This window comes from Takifugu rubripes, chromosome 15, assembly GCF_901000725.2.
Source record: "Takifugu rubripes chromosome 15, fTakRub1.2, whole genome shotgun sequence".
Taxonomy (NCBI): domain Eukaryota; kingdom Metazoa; phylum Chordata; class Actinopteri; order Tetraodontiformes; family Tetraodontidae; genus Takifugu; species Takifugu rubripes.
Genome location: NC_042299.1, coordinates 2320182 through 2336942, shown reverse-complemented (window position 1 = coordinate 2336942; position 16761 = coordinate 2320182). Strand labels below are relative to the sequence as shown.

Here is a 16761-nt window from a genome sequence, read left to right as displayed (position 1 = left end):
CATAGGCCAAAGCCTTTCAATCAAAATCTACAGCTACACCTTAATAATACAGGGTACAAGAGGGTGCCAAGTGAATTTAGAGCATGTTAATATTTAGCCACAGTTCCATAAGTTATATTATCTAAATACAAATATGACATTATACACTTTTATACGTATAGCCCAATACCTGAAGAGGACAGCTGAAAAAGTAGTCCCCTTTTTACCAACAATCCCAGGAACTTTTATTACCAGGACTTTAATTAACTGGATAAAAATAGGTCCTGTATTTCATGAATTTCTAATTCCTTTGAAGAGCCATTTAATGTGGTATTAATAAAAGACCTCAAAAACAAACAAAAAGCAAAAGATCAGTGCATCCTTCCTGGTCCCCTTTTCTCAACTAAGGTGTCCAAACCAAGGAAGGTGTCCATCAGAGAAGACCCTGGAGCCTCTCTGGACGTGTGTCCATCATCTAGTGAGGTATCACTCACAGAAGGAGTCATGTGACTCTGAGGATCTGCAGAGTAAATGAGAGAAAGGCAACATCCGCCCCCAGACGTGTCCCTCCGTGGCTGTGAAACGGTTCCGTTCTGTTCAGTTCTGTAATTATGCACCTGTTTGGTCTCACTTTGCCTCCTCTGGTCTTCGTACAGCTCAAGTTTGAGCTCTTTGGCCAAACACCATCAGACACACACTGATGGAGAGCACTGTAATGCTCCAGCTTCACAATGACGATTATCCCATTTCAGTGGATTTGCGCTGAAGATTAATTCCAGAATAACAAGCTGTTATTTGAGCAATTACCATGCGCAGCTCGAAAATGTTACCAAGCATTGCTGCAAGGAGTCCGTGAAAGCATCAATAGTCTTTGAGTGGAAAACACGGAGCTTTCTCGACCCACCTGACACACAGTCAGAGGGTCTTCTGCACAACCTGTGACAACTGCTTCCAGAGCTTCAGGAGTTTTAATGCTTGCATCGTAAGTCAGTGGAGGACTTTTAAAGTTGTAGGTGAACTGTTTAACAACCTCTGGACCGCCTTCGGCTCACAGGACACATCGGGGGCAACGTAAAGCACCAAATGGACAGCAGGTCGGCTGGGAGAAGACAGCCTGGTGAACGAACACAGCCTGAAGTTGCTCTTCCCCTCTGGATCGCTCTGCCAGGTCACATGACCTTGAAGTGGAGCTGCTGGAGCATCAGCCGAAGTAAAACTTCTCAAAAAGCTGTACATTTACTTTTGTTCGACTGTTATATCTAAGAGGGGAAGCAAGTGGGGTTTGGTTCGATGACAATAAAGCCTCTGATCTCAAATCTACTCAACGTTATAAAGGAAGAGCAAACAACAGCGAAATCATCAAAGATAGTTGCTGCTCACAATCTTCTGAGATTTATTGTTTCCTCCTTTGTCTTCTGAACTGTCAGCAGACTGACGACTTGAAATTGTCTATTTCCCTCCTGCTGTGTGAACAAATCAATCCGACTGCTATTAAACTGTTACTAGATTCATTCCACCAGCAGCAAATGATTAATTTGTGACATGAACACCCAAAGGCATCACAAAGACACCGCGCAACACGAAAATTGTCACCACAGGAACGTCAGCGACAGCTGGGCGACAAGTTTTTCCAATGCACAATTAACCTTTTCCAAAGTGTTTCCTGTGAATTTCAACACAAGTCTCATAATTATATATAAGAAATACTTAATGTGGGACAAAAGACAAAGCTCCAATAAACTTGTGAAAACGCTTTTCTGAAGAAATTGTTTCTACGTGTTCGTCGGTGATGTCGCCTGTTCATATTTTCAGATCTAAATAAACTGCTGAAGGGGATCCTTTACACATAACGGCGAGGACGAGGGAAAGCTGCAGCCATTACCATCACGGTTCATCACATTTATCGTGATCCATTTTTATCGTGATAAAACACTAACAGGAGAGGTCTGGAGGGAAGTCAGTCATGTCAGAATCTCCTGAGCAGTTTCAAACAGCCCATAAACATGAAAAACAACATGTCATCCATCCGAAATGTTCACAGGTTTATTCACAAGTAGGCGTTGAAGGTGTTTGCATGTTTATTCTTTATTTAGTTGAGCTTCAGCAGATCGTTTTCTCCAGCATTTTCATTATCATTATTATTATCATTATCATTGTCATTATTATTATTATTATACTAATAATAATAACAGGCCTGTGTATTATTATTATTATACTAATAATAATAATAATAATCAAGTTAATTATTGGCCTATTTTAGCAAGTAAACTTATATAATTCACAGATTGTAGCAAGCTCTCATATGTGAGGTGAGTGTCACAACTGGAATTGTCTTTCTTCCTCTGTTGAAAGTGTGTGTGAGAGTGTGTGTGTGTGAGTGTGTGTGTGTGTGTGTGTGTGTGAGAGTGTGTGAGTGTGTGTGTCTGTTGACAGCGCGCATGCACGCACACTTCCTGTTCAAATGCACATAATCAGGCTTCCAAATGCGACACATAAGTATATTCTCCATTTGGCTTTCAAAGCATTTCACAATGTTTATCACCTTTTCATCGTGCACAGGTGGTTGTACCTGCACGCTGCTGCCAGCCATCTGTTTGTGCTGCCTGGAAACTCTGCCCTAATGCAGGCTGATCCAAGAGGACACGGACAAAGACAGTTTTCTACTGCTGTACAGTTCTTCCCTTGTTGCCTTGAGATCCCCACTGAGGAGCTGTATCCTTGCGATAAGAGGACAACAGACTCTACCCATCAACAAGGATCTCAGTGTCTTCAACAAAAGGCTGCACACAACAAGCACCGCTGCTCCCTCAGCAACAGTACTTTCCATCTCTGCTCTCTCATCTGATCATCCAACATCAGCTGTTGCTCCTAATTTCATTTCGTTTTAATTCTGGTGTTTGGCTGATGGAGGAAAGAGAAGGGCGCAATACACAGGCCTGTCAGCGTCTGCCAAAGGAAGTGAAAAACAAGAGTTTGTTCTGCGTCCTGACAATACGGTCACCACTGTTTTCCTTCCACCACATATGGAGAATCAGGGAGACTTCTCAGACAACGAGTCTGCCTGATTAACACTGTTTATCTTAAGCTGGATTAATGCACTAATGAGAAATTGGGCTCTTTTCTTTGTGAGCAAAAGCACTGATATAATCACTACTGACCACAGTCCTGCTAAAAAGGGAGGTTATGCTCGGTTTGCATGGAACTCGATAAGCCGCTGGGGTTCTGGATGCTTTAGCAGGAAGTTCTCTCCACCTGCTTTGTGGCGAGGACAGTAACAATGATGCCGCAGGAGGTGGCCTTTGTCTGAGCCGCGTCACCTTTACGAAAAACACCCGCTACTCTGAAAATACTAGATTCTTCCCTGATGTCAACCAAGCCATGGTGACATCAGTCTCAGCCTGTGTCATTAATCAATGAAAAGAATCCAAGCCGTATTAACACAATACTGTTATCCAACAACCTGGCTGCACGTCTGACGCGTCCACACACAGAGAGCCGTCTCCTATTCAACCAATATCACATTAAGTGTGGATGCTGCTAAACTCTAATAGGTTTAACACTATTTTTAGGCAGGAAAAGAGAGCGAGAGAGAGAGAGGGATGCAGAAAAGTGCCTTCCCTCTGTTTCTTTGTACCCTTGTCTCTAGTGGCCCACGGTAGCCTCGCGGCAATGTTAGCGCTGCGCCCCTCCTCAAGGTGCAGGAAAAGAGCTTTGGGCACTTATTGCTATCGACTGTGAACCACATGCACGGTGATTTCCAGCAGAGCAGCTGCAGCCTGGGTGTGCCCACTTCAACACTCCTCCACCCACATGTCTTCCCTGCCTCCGTGGCCGGTCCTGCTCGCCACCTCCTCTGTTAATTTCTCACCTGCAGCGTTCTCTCGGCATATTTTCAGCAACATCTTTTCCCAGAATCTCGTCCCTTTCATGAAGCTTCACAATAGGGACAATCTGGGACTTTAATCAGATCCGACTATGAGAGGACCTACTGTACTTGGAACAGACACTTTTTGTTTTAAAAATAGGCCCACGGTCTAGAACGTTGAAACACAGATGCCAGCAAACTTGGCAACTAAATTCATATGGATATAAAAAATCTGACCGGAATAATGTGGGAAAAGGCCATTAGCAACCAACGGCTCGAGCACTTCCTGTCAGAAGCAAGATGCTTTCTGTCCCCTCTACTTGTGCAAATAACGACAATAAAGTTCAATCAATCAAGCTGTGCAAACACTGTTTGGAGAAAAATATAAAATATATAACAGACAGCATAAAAAGACAGTGAGACAGACATACTGCAGGTATCACAGATCACAGTTGGGGGGCAGGAAGGTAAAAAAACGGAGGCAGGTTGGTACGTTTTTGCCCTCTGAGACTTAACAGTGATGGCAGATCTTTTGTCTGACTCTCCTCCAGTTCTAAACTTCAACAATGACATCCCATCATGGCTTCTGCTCACCGTAAGGCACACAAGGAAAAAGCTCCGGTCTCAGGAGATTCAAAATGTAATGAGAATTTTAAAAGCACACACTGTCTGATTCAGTCCAAATGTGACCCGGCAGCCTCTATACAACTATTTATTTATTCAGTTAAATGGAATAAATGTTTGCCCTACTCTACTCTTTTGTGTTCCTGCAAGATCCCAGTTTCCCAAAGGGGAATCTATTTAAATTCAATCTCATCTCATCCAACACATCTCTAATTCTGCTGGAGATCTACTGATAAATCAGCACATTTTAACTTGCATCCTCTAGAGATGTGATGTGACTGGGAACAGACAGGGAGTCGATCTTTCAAACAATGCAACAGGAAACAAAAGGGAAACAAAAAAAAGACTGTTTTCACTTGCTGCCATTACAGCAGCAATTTCTGGGGCTTTTCGGGGCTGTTCTCAGCCTTCAGGTTCCATTTTGCCAAATCCACGGTAGGCAATGCTACATGGTATTCCCAAAGACGTGCGTGCAGAGTGTCGTCGAGAGTTTAACCGTGTCCTCTCTGGACAGAAAGAGCGACTAAATCCATCTTCTACCACTGTATCTCTGACACACAGTGAGGTTTAAAAGATTTTTTTTTTTTAGAGCTCCGCGGGTTTAAAATTCTCTCTAGGTTCTAGCACCGGATTCTGGTTTTCCTCCACTGCAGAAAAGGTTCTGAGAAAATGTAAAAATCATTCTTTGGTTAATATTTATTCATCTATTTGCTTCCTTTCCATTTATTTTTTCATTTAACCGGTCCGTAAGTATGAAGACCAACTGATCTTACAGCAGTGCGCAAATGAATTGGCCTTGTTAAGAGTCATTTCCCTTTAGTTTATTTTTTTATCCACTCATTTGTCTTTAATCTTGAAGAGCTCCTCTGCTCTGCCTCTTGACTGCCAGCAGAATACAAGGCTTAAGTGGGATGACCTGACCACACGTGGATTAGGAACTAATACTTAATCAACTTTGCGCCAGAGACCTCCTGTCCGAGAGCTTCAGCCTGCGTCAAAATGATCCACATACAAACACGTCATGCGCTGGGTGGGGGGGGGGGGGGACAAACTCCGAAGCCTGTCAAGTGCATCTGTGTTATGGAGATGCTGCCTGGTCACAAGCTATAAAGCCATCTCCCCGCGCTTCTTTCCCCCCCATCTGGAGGTGGCTATGTTCAACTAAGCTGCGGCTGAGAATTGGATTAAACTTTGCGCGCAAAGGCTGCGGCATAATACAACTAAAAAAAAAAGGAACATTCAGAAAATATCTGGCAGGAAAGTCAAGCCACCAACACAGCTCAACTGCACTTCAGTAATCTCTTTATTTAAGCTGCGGCTTAGAGCGCCAGCACAATGTCAAACATAGGCACAAAGACTGTGCGCAACAACCACCAGGCAAGTGGAAAGAGCCAAAGAGCGCCAGGGCCAGCGATCGCAAGTGCCCCTCATCACATCACTTACCTTGCTCCATCAGCAGGACGCTCATCCCGACCAGCACAGCCCAGTACACCGGATTCTTCATCTTTATCGACCTGATGACGGAGGCTCTTCTCAGCACCGGGAGAAAAAAAACAGCCTGGGACTGGGTGAAAATCCTGAAAAGTCTTTTTTCTTTAAGCTCCCGCTCCGACTGTGCGAGTACAGCATCCACCAACGCACGCAGCGCTCCACAAAGTCCTCCTACCGGCGCGTTATTGGCGGCAGGGCTGAGAAAAGCTCACCGTGAGGGGAAGCAGCGCTTCCGGTTAACACATTATTATTCGCTCTCCGTGTCCAACTGGACCCGCAGCCCACAAACAGGCAACGGTGCTTTTAATTTGTAGAAACAAAGCAGGTAACTTCCGGTGCAGCCGATTATTTATGCCATTAACGCGGCGCCTGGAGTGAGAGCAACTATTTACTAATGAAAACTACTCATTTATTGATCATTTTCTTAGATACCTTCTGTGCCTGTGTGTTATAAATTGTTCAAGATATTTAAGGATTTGATAACGTTCGATTTATTTAGTTATTTATAGTGCATCACCAACACGTCTCTTATTTGCGGGACTGGTGCTTCCGTGTTTCTGCTGCTTTTCTATATTTTAATATATTTTCTATATCTCGAGAGCTTTGGGCACTTATTGCTATCGACTATATCAGTAGAACCGCCATATAAGCAGATCTGAGGGGCTTGTTTTGTTATTTCTCTGTTCATTTCTGAACCAGCCAACAACAAACATCTCTATAAATCTTGAGCGCTCAGATCACAAGAGGTCAATGCTAACAAATCTGCCCTTGATGCATTTTTGGATGGAATCAGAACCTCCGATTCTTGCCACAAAAACATACAGTCCATGTGTGTGTGGGAGTACATATGGAGGGAGAGCAACCATATTGTGGTGCTTCTGACCCCACTAGACCCCTGAAGGTGTGTTGTGGCACCAAGTTAGCAGCAGATCCTTCAACTCCTGTCCATAGCAGGGCTGATACGGGTGTGGTGGGATCCACTCTCAAAACAGCGGTTCCAGTTTCATTAATGGATTTATTAAAAACACTGCACAGCAACAGGTGGGCGACAGTCCAAATAAACACATGGAAAAATTCTTCATCGGGGACAGAAGGTTGTCAGGTTTATTAGGGCAGAGGCGCAGAGGAAAAGTCCAAGGCAGGCTGGGCCAAAACCAATAAGTCCAATCAAGGAATGTGCTGGAGAGTCAGGAGCAACAATCTGGCAGAGCAGGAATGTCCGGCAGTGGCTTAAATAGAGGGAGCCACAGGTTTAAATGGTAAAGGCTGATCACAGGTGCGGAGGAGGGGCGTGGCAGAGTGGGTGGAATGTTCCACCTCAGCAGGGGGGAGAAGATCAGGCATTGACGGGGCAGCAGTAGAATCCTGCTGAAAGGGACCACGTCCACCAGGGGACCTCGTGTCTGCGTGGCCTACAACAATCCTCTGAACCAACCTTGTCTCGTTGCCTCGGCTAGCTTGCATCCTTCTCTTAGTGCCTCATCCTTGTCTTCTGGAGCACCTGGGTCAGCCCCCCCCCCTGCACCAACAAACCTTGGCACTCATGACCCTGTCAACGGTTCCCCACAGTTCCTTCCTCAAACCACCTTTGATCAGGAACTGCTTCACTTTATCTTGGCAACTTGAAGGGGAATTCGGCATCACCCCTCCTACCACAGTGAAACAGAATCATTTCAGTCTGAGGGAGAGAGAATTCCCCGCAGCACCGTCCTGGGAACCACATTTCCTTACATCTGTGAGCTTCAGCTCATTAACTTGCCTCCATGTGCTGCCTGTAACGGGCTTTTTGTGGTCATGTGTTTGTGCTGTGATACTTGCTGAATGGGGTCCTATTCAGGGTGCTCCATACTGAATTATCCAAGTTATTTTTCTTTAGAACTGAAGAAGCCTCCTGGATCGAAGGCGAAACGTCTTCAAGAGAAGAAACACAGTCCAGTTGACAGAGAAAACTACCTTGGATAACGATGACCTGGATGATTGAGAATCCATACTGAATTGTTCACATATATAATGGTTATATGGCGTAAGTTGGGCCTTGGCGAGTGTGACGCCTCCTTTGAGCGTTAAAGCTCTGTCCTTCATCTTCGACGAGATGCTGACACCCCCTGCTGGACTCTCCACTGCTCTCCCTGCAAGCAGAGGATTCTGTTCACTTCATTTGTTAAACAAGACGTCACGGTTGTTTTCTTGATTCAATGCAACCGTTTTAAAATGAATACGTAATATGGGTCGAATAAATACGTGCCTTTACCGCACACTTGTTAAAACACAAGGGAACACTTAAAGGTTATTTTAATTGGAATATTTTTCTCATCCAGATCTGGAAGGTGTTTATTGATTAAGCAGTTTAATCAGTGGAGGGAAAAAAATTAAGAATGATGTGTGGAAGCTAAAGTCTTAACCCATTAAAGACTGGATTAAGCATCGTACTCAGAAAGAGGAAGGCTAAAATTACACTTTGATTCCTTCGCGTCCCAGCGGTGCTCAGTTGGATTTGGGTTTGGGGACTGGGTGTTCATCACCCCCCTCATTCTGAGACACTTCTGTGAACAAAATCACTCCGTTGCCGTGCTGGAGGACATTCTCTCAGACTCTCTGACATCTGTCACATGTGCTCGCACCTGCTCTCATCTGTGCACAGGGCAGGATGGCAAAGCTGCCAGTCCTGATGTCCTCTGGTAAATGTCAGTGGTGCACCGTCTCCTCTCTCTGTCTGTAGCCAGCACCTGCTAATCCATTCCTTCATTCGTTGCTCTTTTCCACCTGTTGTCCGTCACCTCCAGCAGCAGGTGAGTCAATGACACATCTGCAAACGCCCGTGCCATTGTTGGAATCCTCGCCTTGTCCGCAGCTGCGAGTTTCAAGTTAAATCACGCACGTTTTCAGTTTCAAGGCAGTTGAAACAGGTTTCCAAATATCTTTTGTCTCCTTTTTCTCACATCTTCTCTGAGCCGACAGCTGCACGGAGAGATCACAAACCCATGTGAACAGCCAAAGATGTTAAATTAAATGCTGAACACACAGATGGTGTGATAAACACTTTGGCATGGTTAGCTTAATTACCCTACCCATCAACCAGTTGGTAGGTCCAGCTATTTCTGGAGAGAGACTTTGCTGGGTTCCACGCAGCCTTCAGCAGTTTCGGTCATTTGTGTTGGTTAGAAGCCAGGACGATGTAGTAGATGACACTGAAGAAGCTGAGTACTGAATAATTATCAAATAATGACGTTGCCTGTGCTCCCTGACACTGCAAATGTGATTCATTTTTCCTAAGGCTTTAAAGCGTCTGGTCTCCTGCCGGGGAACAACGGCGTCCTGCCCTTGCAGGCACATAGGGTCCACTAAATGATCATCCCCGGGATCATTTGCAGCACTCTGGGATGGTATTTATTGAGGCTCTCAGTGGCGGTTGTTTGCACTGAAATGTTAAAGAACATTAATTTGTTCATGATCAAATGTCTCCAACTTGCTCCACTCCCCCCTCAAGGAGTCCAATAAAAGAATTCATTTTGTTCGATCTATTCCCACTGTTTGCCTGGCAAGCCTGCTGCTCCCCATTTCTCAAGGTGAAGCACCTCCTCTGTGATTTTGCAGTTGATAAATAGCTTCCAAACATCTTTTGATGAGACGGTAAAATGCCCTTCTAGAGATACCGAAGGGCTTCCCAATATGTTATGGATGGCGAGTTCTCCAGATATCAGTGACTTCAATTACTGCTGCTGCAGAACCGAGTCAATAAAAGGCTCCTTTTACTGAATCTTGCATTTGTTATAACATGTCCTTCAGGTTTAGGCGGCTCCATTTGGAGACCAGGTCTTTTGCTGCGTGTGTACCGCATACAGACGGTGGTCATGTGAGTTCCTGGGTTTGGTTCAGTTCGTGATGAAGATGTGATAAAGAAATACAAAATTAGCCAAACGTTTCTATGTCCTGGATCAATCATATTGCGCAAAGGCTACATTTTATGAAGGTCTCCAGTGCATTTAGAGTATAAAATGTCATCCTGATGTGAAAATTCTTTGCACTTTGTGTCAATAGGAGCACCAAAGCGTTTACAGGTGTTTCCATGTGGAGTTTACACAATTTGACTTGAATCTTGAGAATTTGGTGGATTTATTTGCCAAAAGACACACACACACACTCACACACACACACACACACACACTTGTATTAAAAGCCAGTAAGTCAAAATCAGGGTAAAATAGTGAGCTCCAAATTATTCAAAAGCTTGTTTTGTTTTTGAACCCAGCTCAGAGATTTTTGAAAAATGCTGTATTACTACATGACACCTTTGTTGAAGTTGTGTTTGTACCTGTGAGCTGCATAAAAATGTGTGTTGTGTGTGTGTTCACCGTGAAACACAGCGGTTGGATAACTACGGGATTTTATGATTTATATTGACGCAACGCTGGGATTTAAAGAAAAGAATTGAGGCTCTGGGTTTGTGTTTCTAACCTTCAGTCGGGCCTTCCACTCTCAGTAATTGTTCTTTAAAGCCGACATATGTCTATGAATATTAGCTCTGTGTGTGTCTTTGTGAGGGGAAGGACAGACAACCTAGAAGGAAAAATCACACATATTGCTGAGAAAATCTCATTAAACATGAACAGAATAAACTGACGAGGGCGGCGGTAGATCAGTCTCGAGGGGACTGGGTCTCCTAACAGGGGTGTTCCGATAGTAGGGGATGATGCCAGGACACCTTCAGTGCACTGCCAGGTACCCTTGAGCAAGGTACCAGACCCCCAAATGCACCATAGGGCCCGGATGCAGCTGTGTTACACTCCAGCAGCCTCCCGCCAACAGAGAAACGTGTTTATAATTAAGTGTTAATTGAGGAGATGTAATAGAAAATACACGTGCACGTATGTAAAAACACTCTGAGAGGTAAACACACGCGCCATCGATCCACCGCTTCTACCACTCAACATTGAAAACGCAGCAATCTCAGTTGATAAATATACAACGAAAAAGTCATTAAGCGACCCGGCCAAGCTCGACCGCCACAAAGTCCGGTAAAGTGCAACAGCAGTCGAGCCCACGTGTCTATAAAATCCCCCGGATCAATGGCAGGAATCACAGACAAATCCCAGCAGGACAGCAGGAGCGTTTGGCACAAACCAAGTCACTGGCGAAAGATTGATCCTTTGACATTCCTGCTTAACTCTGCACATCGGGCCGAGCGCTATGGATTATCGTTACTCTCGTGAGCAATCACTCGCACAAATAGTGTGCTGGCCAGCAAAACGATCAATAACAGTTAAGTCCATCACAGCAGATAGCACAACATTGTTGGCCAATAACCTCCTCTCTGCATGTCACATTAATCGCCACTTTAGCCGCGAAACAGCTAATGTCCAACACATGTTTGTGCATGTTTACTCGTGTATACCAGAGTGCCAGTACGAAACCAAAGTCTGCCGGTTCTTCTATATTACATCATGTCCGTTCAAAACAAAGCCTCCTCTACTTGTGTATATAACGTATATAATAAACCATAATAATAAATGAAGTCCTGGGCTGAAATGAAGCTGAACAAGGATGAGGATGAGAGATGGATGGATGACCCGGCTGGTTTCTGACATTTATTTGTGTTGGTGTTTGGTATGATAATCACTGCCAGCCAGGTGAGTGGCAGCCTGACACTTCACAGGTTGCCATGGTAGCAAACTCCATATCCATTGTGCTTCATGTTGCGCTCATGGCTTCAGAATCTAATTAGGTGGTGATAGTGGGTATGGACAGCGAGGACAGAGAGCCGTGCCAATGTTTCGAGTCTGTGGAGGCTGAAATGTTCTGGGTTCAAGTCTGTGGGGGCTGAAATGTTCTGGGTTCAGGTCTGCGGGGGCTGAAATGTTCTGGGTTCAAGTCTGTGGGGGCTGAAATGTTCTGGGTTCGAGTCTGCGGGGGCTGAAATGTTCTGGGTTTGAGTCTGCGGGGGCTGAAATGTTCTGGGTTCAAGTCTGTGGGGGCTGAAATGTTCTGGGTTCAAGTCTGTGGGGGCTGAAATGTTCTGGGTTCAGGTCTGCGGGGGCTGAAATGTTCTGGGTTCAAGTCTGTGGGGGCTGAAATGTTCTGGGTTCGAGTCTGCGGGGGCTGAAATGTTCTGGGTTTGAGTCTGCGGGGGCTGAAATGTTCTGGGTTCAAGTCTGTGGGGGCTGAAATGTTCTGGGTTCGAGTCTGTGGAGGCTGAAATGTTCTGGTTTCGAGTCTGTGGGGGCTGAAATGTTCTGGGTTCGAGTCTGCGGGGGCTGAAATGTTCTGGGTTCGAGTCTGTGGGGGCTGAAATGTTCTGGGTTCGAGTCTGTGGGGGCTGAAATGTTCTGGGTTCGAGTCTGCGGGGGCTGAAATGTTCTGGGTTCAAGTCTGTGGGGGCTGAAATGTTCTGGGTTCGAGTCTGTGGAGGCTGAAATGTTCTGGTTTTGAGTCTGTGGGGGCTGAAATGTTCTGGGTTCGAGTCTCTGGGGGCTGAAATGTTCTGGTTTTGATTCTCTGGCGGCTGCAGGGGTTTTTCGCCAGTTTGCAGGATTTGGGGCTCAGTGTCTCGGTGACCCTCGGTGACCCGCTGGCTGTGTGTCTCAGAGGACTGAGAGCGATGGACATGCGGAGGACGACGGAACCACTGAGAGGACATGGACGTAACGGCTCCACAGTCCTTCCTGAACCCTGGTGAGTTGGAGATGTCTGATGAGCCTCAATTCAGAAGGTCTGCAGAGTTTAGAGCAGTCAAAACACATTTAATCTGGTTTTTCCTGCACCGGGCGCAGCGGATTCAACTCCCATCTACAATCCGTAGTTAAAGAACGCGTCTATGTTCCACTCTGATAGGGATGAGAGCGTTCATGGCTGCTCAAACCCAGCAGAGACTCCAGCCAATGAGACAGCTCCCCTCCCTCTGTTGTTGGGAACGTCTCGCCTGTGGCTTTTGCTCTCTAAATGAAGTCGTTGTCGGATTCACGATGATTCAAGCATCATCGCAGCAAGCTATTCCAAGCTTCTGTCAGCATACGATATAGGCGATCCAGGCGATACAGGTGCATACGATATAGGTGATCCCGGCGATACAGGTGCATACGATATAGGTGATCCAGGCGATACAGGTGCATACGATATAGGTGATCCAGGCGATACAGGTGCATACGATATAGGTGATCCAGGCGATACAGGTGACATCCTGGCTGTAACTCGACAACAATGTCCCCACGTCTTTCATTTAGGAAGCAGTTTCTGTTAAATGGTCCAAAATCTCAACACAATCAGTGTCTTGTGTCCAAGAGGACGACATGTTGAGTGCCTGTTTTTTTTGGTTCTTATTTGATTTGGAGTCTTTTTCATCTCCCACATGTGCACTTATATCTCCATTTTCTCCACTGTTTTGGCAGGAGACAGATGATGGGATGTGCTAAACACAGAAACAAACATTTGCCTTGTTATCTCGGTGGCTTAAAACCAGGTTGCCATGATAACAGGAGCATCAAACCACGATTAAACACGATCTGTCTCATGAATGGCTGCACCAATTATAACTGAGAATATAGAAATAGATATAGATTTTCTCTAGTTCCGGTACTGCACAAAGGTCAAAGATGCTAAATATTTCTATTGTGCGTCCATTTTCCAAATCTCAGCAGAGAACGATTGGAAGCAAATTCTTTTCAATCTTTAGAATGACATGGAATTTAAAAAATACTTTATCCTTCCATCCTTTTCACGCTGACTCCCTTGAGCCAAGGACACGCAGTAAACTTGTCTTTCCGTGAATCGGTTTATTATTTGTTCGGTGCCGTGATCACTGGAGGAGAAGCAGGAATCTTTGGGAGGAAGCAGATGCTGAAGAAGCCGCTCGGATCAGAGGTGAAACACCTTCTGGTTGCTTTTAACAGTGCAGTTGACCCTCCGTTAAGGCTCCATCGGGTGTCTGGATAATCTGACTCAGCGTGGATGAACCTTCATCCGCTGACCTTCAGAAATAGAGGGAGCAGAAACCTCATGTGTCCTTCACAGCTGAATTCACAAACCGGTTATTAAAATGTAATAAAGCTAAACACAATCTCATCAGCCATCCAAATTCCAAAAAAGTGTCTGATCTGCTCCCTGACATCACTGCTTGAAGTAAGAAAACACCAGCTATCGCTTCTTTCTCCTCCACCCTGATGTGCAACAGTCACGTTGGGGTCAAACCTGGAAAAACTTTGTCCCAGAAAACCGTTTTGGATTCACAACCACGATGGAGGGGTTGCTGAGTCCGTCTCTGCTCTGTCTGGGGTTCACACCAGAAATGTGTCTTCCTGGATAGAAGAACACAGCTTCAGTTCACCATTGATGGACACCATCGTTGGTGGCCACCTGGCAGGCGGCAGCAGAGAACCTTGGTTACTGGTGAACCACAGCAGGTTAAGGGCCACGCTCTGTAATGATAGAGAATGAATAAATTACCTTTAAGAGTGTGAGCTCTACCTGCGGTGTACCGAGACCCTAAGACATAATTGATCTCCTTTGTTCTTCCTTGGGGTTGTTTACTTGGATGCTTTATCAAATTTCAACAGCCTCTGTAAGGTGCACTTACCTCCCTCCCTTGCTCTCTGTTGGGGGGGAGGAGGGTTCCTTTGTGTTAACAAGACAAACATTCTTCTTTGTCACAATTCTTGTTTTGTTCTGGAGAAGTTCTGCCAGGCTTCAGCGGCGTAACGCTGTAACACTTGAAACATAACTAAAATCCCTAATGAGCTGGCTCATTTATTGGCGCCCAAGTGGTGAAATTGGATTTTCTGACAGCTAGAACTGATCCTCATCTTTTCTTGTACATTATTAGCATAACGCAAGAAATTCTATTCTCATCTCTTACTGAGTCGAGTGTTTTGCAGACATTTTGTCATTTTGGTTTCATTAACTAACTCCAGAATGTGAACATATAAATGATGATGCTGTATGATAAAAAAAAAGTGGTCTTTACTACAGTGAAGCTAGTCTGCAGAGTTTAAATTAGATGAAACTGTTGCTGTTGTGCACTTTTAAAAGAGCAACTTAGGAACCAATATCATGTTTGCGGTGCCACTTCATCCATCTGGTGTTCTACCTTAAGTAGCTCTCTGACAGCTCTATATTTGTGTTACTTTTATTGCCTCGTTCAAGGAGGTTAAGTGACAGCTGGTGTTTGTCTGACTGAGAACAATGTAACACAAATAGTTAGGAACAGAATTTAGTGAGATTTTCAAGAAATGTTGATAGGGCCGATAAAAAGAGGACTTTTGTTTTTAGTACTGACACAACACTGGCAGATGTTTAATTCTGCTACACTCTTTCCTGACATGTTGAAGACCCAAACCTAATGAGACCAAAAGGCTGTTTAGCTAAGTGCAATGTGTTGTCTAAGTATTGGGTAAGTAATCAGGAGACAAATGTGACGCGTAGCCGAAAGCTTTGTTATCGATCATGGCAGCACGCTGGCAAGAGATTGGGCGGCAGATTTGGGGCCGTTATTTATGGCAAAATCACCAGCCCGGGACGCACCGAGTGGCTTTATTATGAACAAATTAATATATGGCCATGCGGCACTGGCTAAACCTCCTGAGCATTTCCAGTTTGCTAGCTGCACCACCAGCGTCCTCCATGTCCTCCGCTGTTTTGTCAAGCGCCGCTGATGCTGTTGAATGAGCTATTGCGCAACATTGATAAGTTATTTTTGCTTTGTGAAACTTGTGGAGTCGTGAGGATGAACGTGAAGCCGATTTTACAGCAGTGATTTGATTTTATTTGCAAACAAAGACTGATTTTCAAAAAAAGATGACACCAATCCTGTGGGATTCACGCCTCCTCTTTAATCACTGGAGCAATAGGTTTGACAAAATAGTCAACCAGAAAAAGGTGGAGTGCCTTCTCCGGGTCAAGGAGGAGATCCTGCCCCAAGTGGAGGAGTTCAAGTACCTCGGGGTCTTGTTCACGAGTGAGGGAAGAATGGAGCGGGAGATCGACAGGCAGTATGTAGTGGTGAAGAGAGGCGAAGCTCTCGATTTACCGGTCGATCTTCGTTCCTACCCTCACCTATGGTCATGAGCTTTGGGTAGTGACCGAAAGAACAAGATCACGGGTACAAGCGGCTGAAATGAGCTTCCTCCGTAGGGTGGCTGGGCTCTCCCTTAGAGAGGGTGAGAAGCTCTGCCATCCGGGAGGAGCTCGGAGTAGAGCCGCTGCTCCTCCGCGTTGAGAGGAGCCAGATGAGGTGGCTTGGGCATCGAGTTAGGATGCCCCCTGGACGCCTCCCTGGTGAGGTGTTCAGGGCATGTCCCTCTGGTAGGAGACCCCCGGGAAGACCCAGGACACGTTGGAGAGACTATGTCTCTCGACTGGTCTGGGAACGCCTGGGGATCCCTCCGGATGAGCTGGAAGAAGTAGCTGGGGAGAGGGAAGTCTGGGCTTCTCTGCTTAGGCTGCTGCCCCCGCGACCTGACCCCAGATAAGCGGTAGAGTATGGAAAATAGTCAAACGTTACAATCTTTCCACATTAGCCACACTTTCCATCCACCTTCGCTGCATTAGCATTAGCGACGTTCTTCCATCTGCGCTGAGCTTGTAAACTTGCAGACACCGTCGATGTGGGACAGAGCAGCACTTAGGTGCCAAATATTCGGCATTAAAGCAGAAGAAACGCTTCACCAGTGTTGAACATTGGACAGAGCAGGTAAGATCAACAGCAGTTGCTACAGGAGCTGATGATACCTAAATTAAAGCTATAAACCCAGAGTACTTAAGCAAAAGACAAAGCAAGTTTAAGCTAACATGGCCCTTGATAGCCAAGCATATCA

At 45.4% G+C, this 16761-nt stretch overlaps 1 protein-coding gene across 1 annotated transcript in view; it reads right to left on the bottom strand.

Annotated features, from left to right (window-relative positions):
• Positions 1-6137, bottom strand: part of ntm (neurotrimin) — a 250314-nt gene extending 244177 nt beyond the window's left edge. The window contains exon 1 of the mRNA XM_029848607.1: positions 5912-6137. Coding sequence (XP_029704467.1) covers positions 5912-5972 — 61 coding nt within the window. The 5' untranslated portion in view covers positions 5973-6137. The remainder of the gene's footprint in view (positions 1-5911) is intronic.
• Between the last annotated feature and the right edge of the window lie 10624 nt (positions 6138-16761).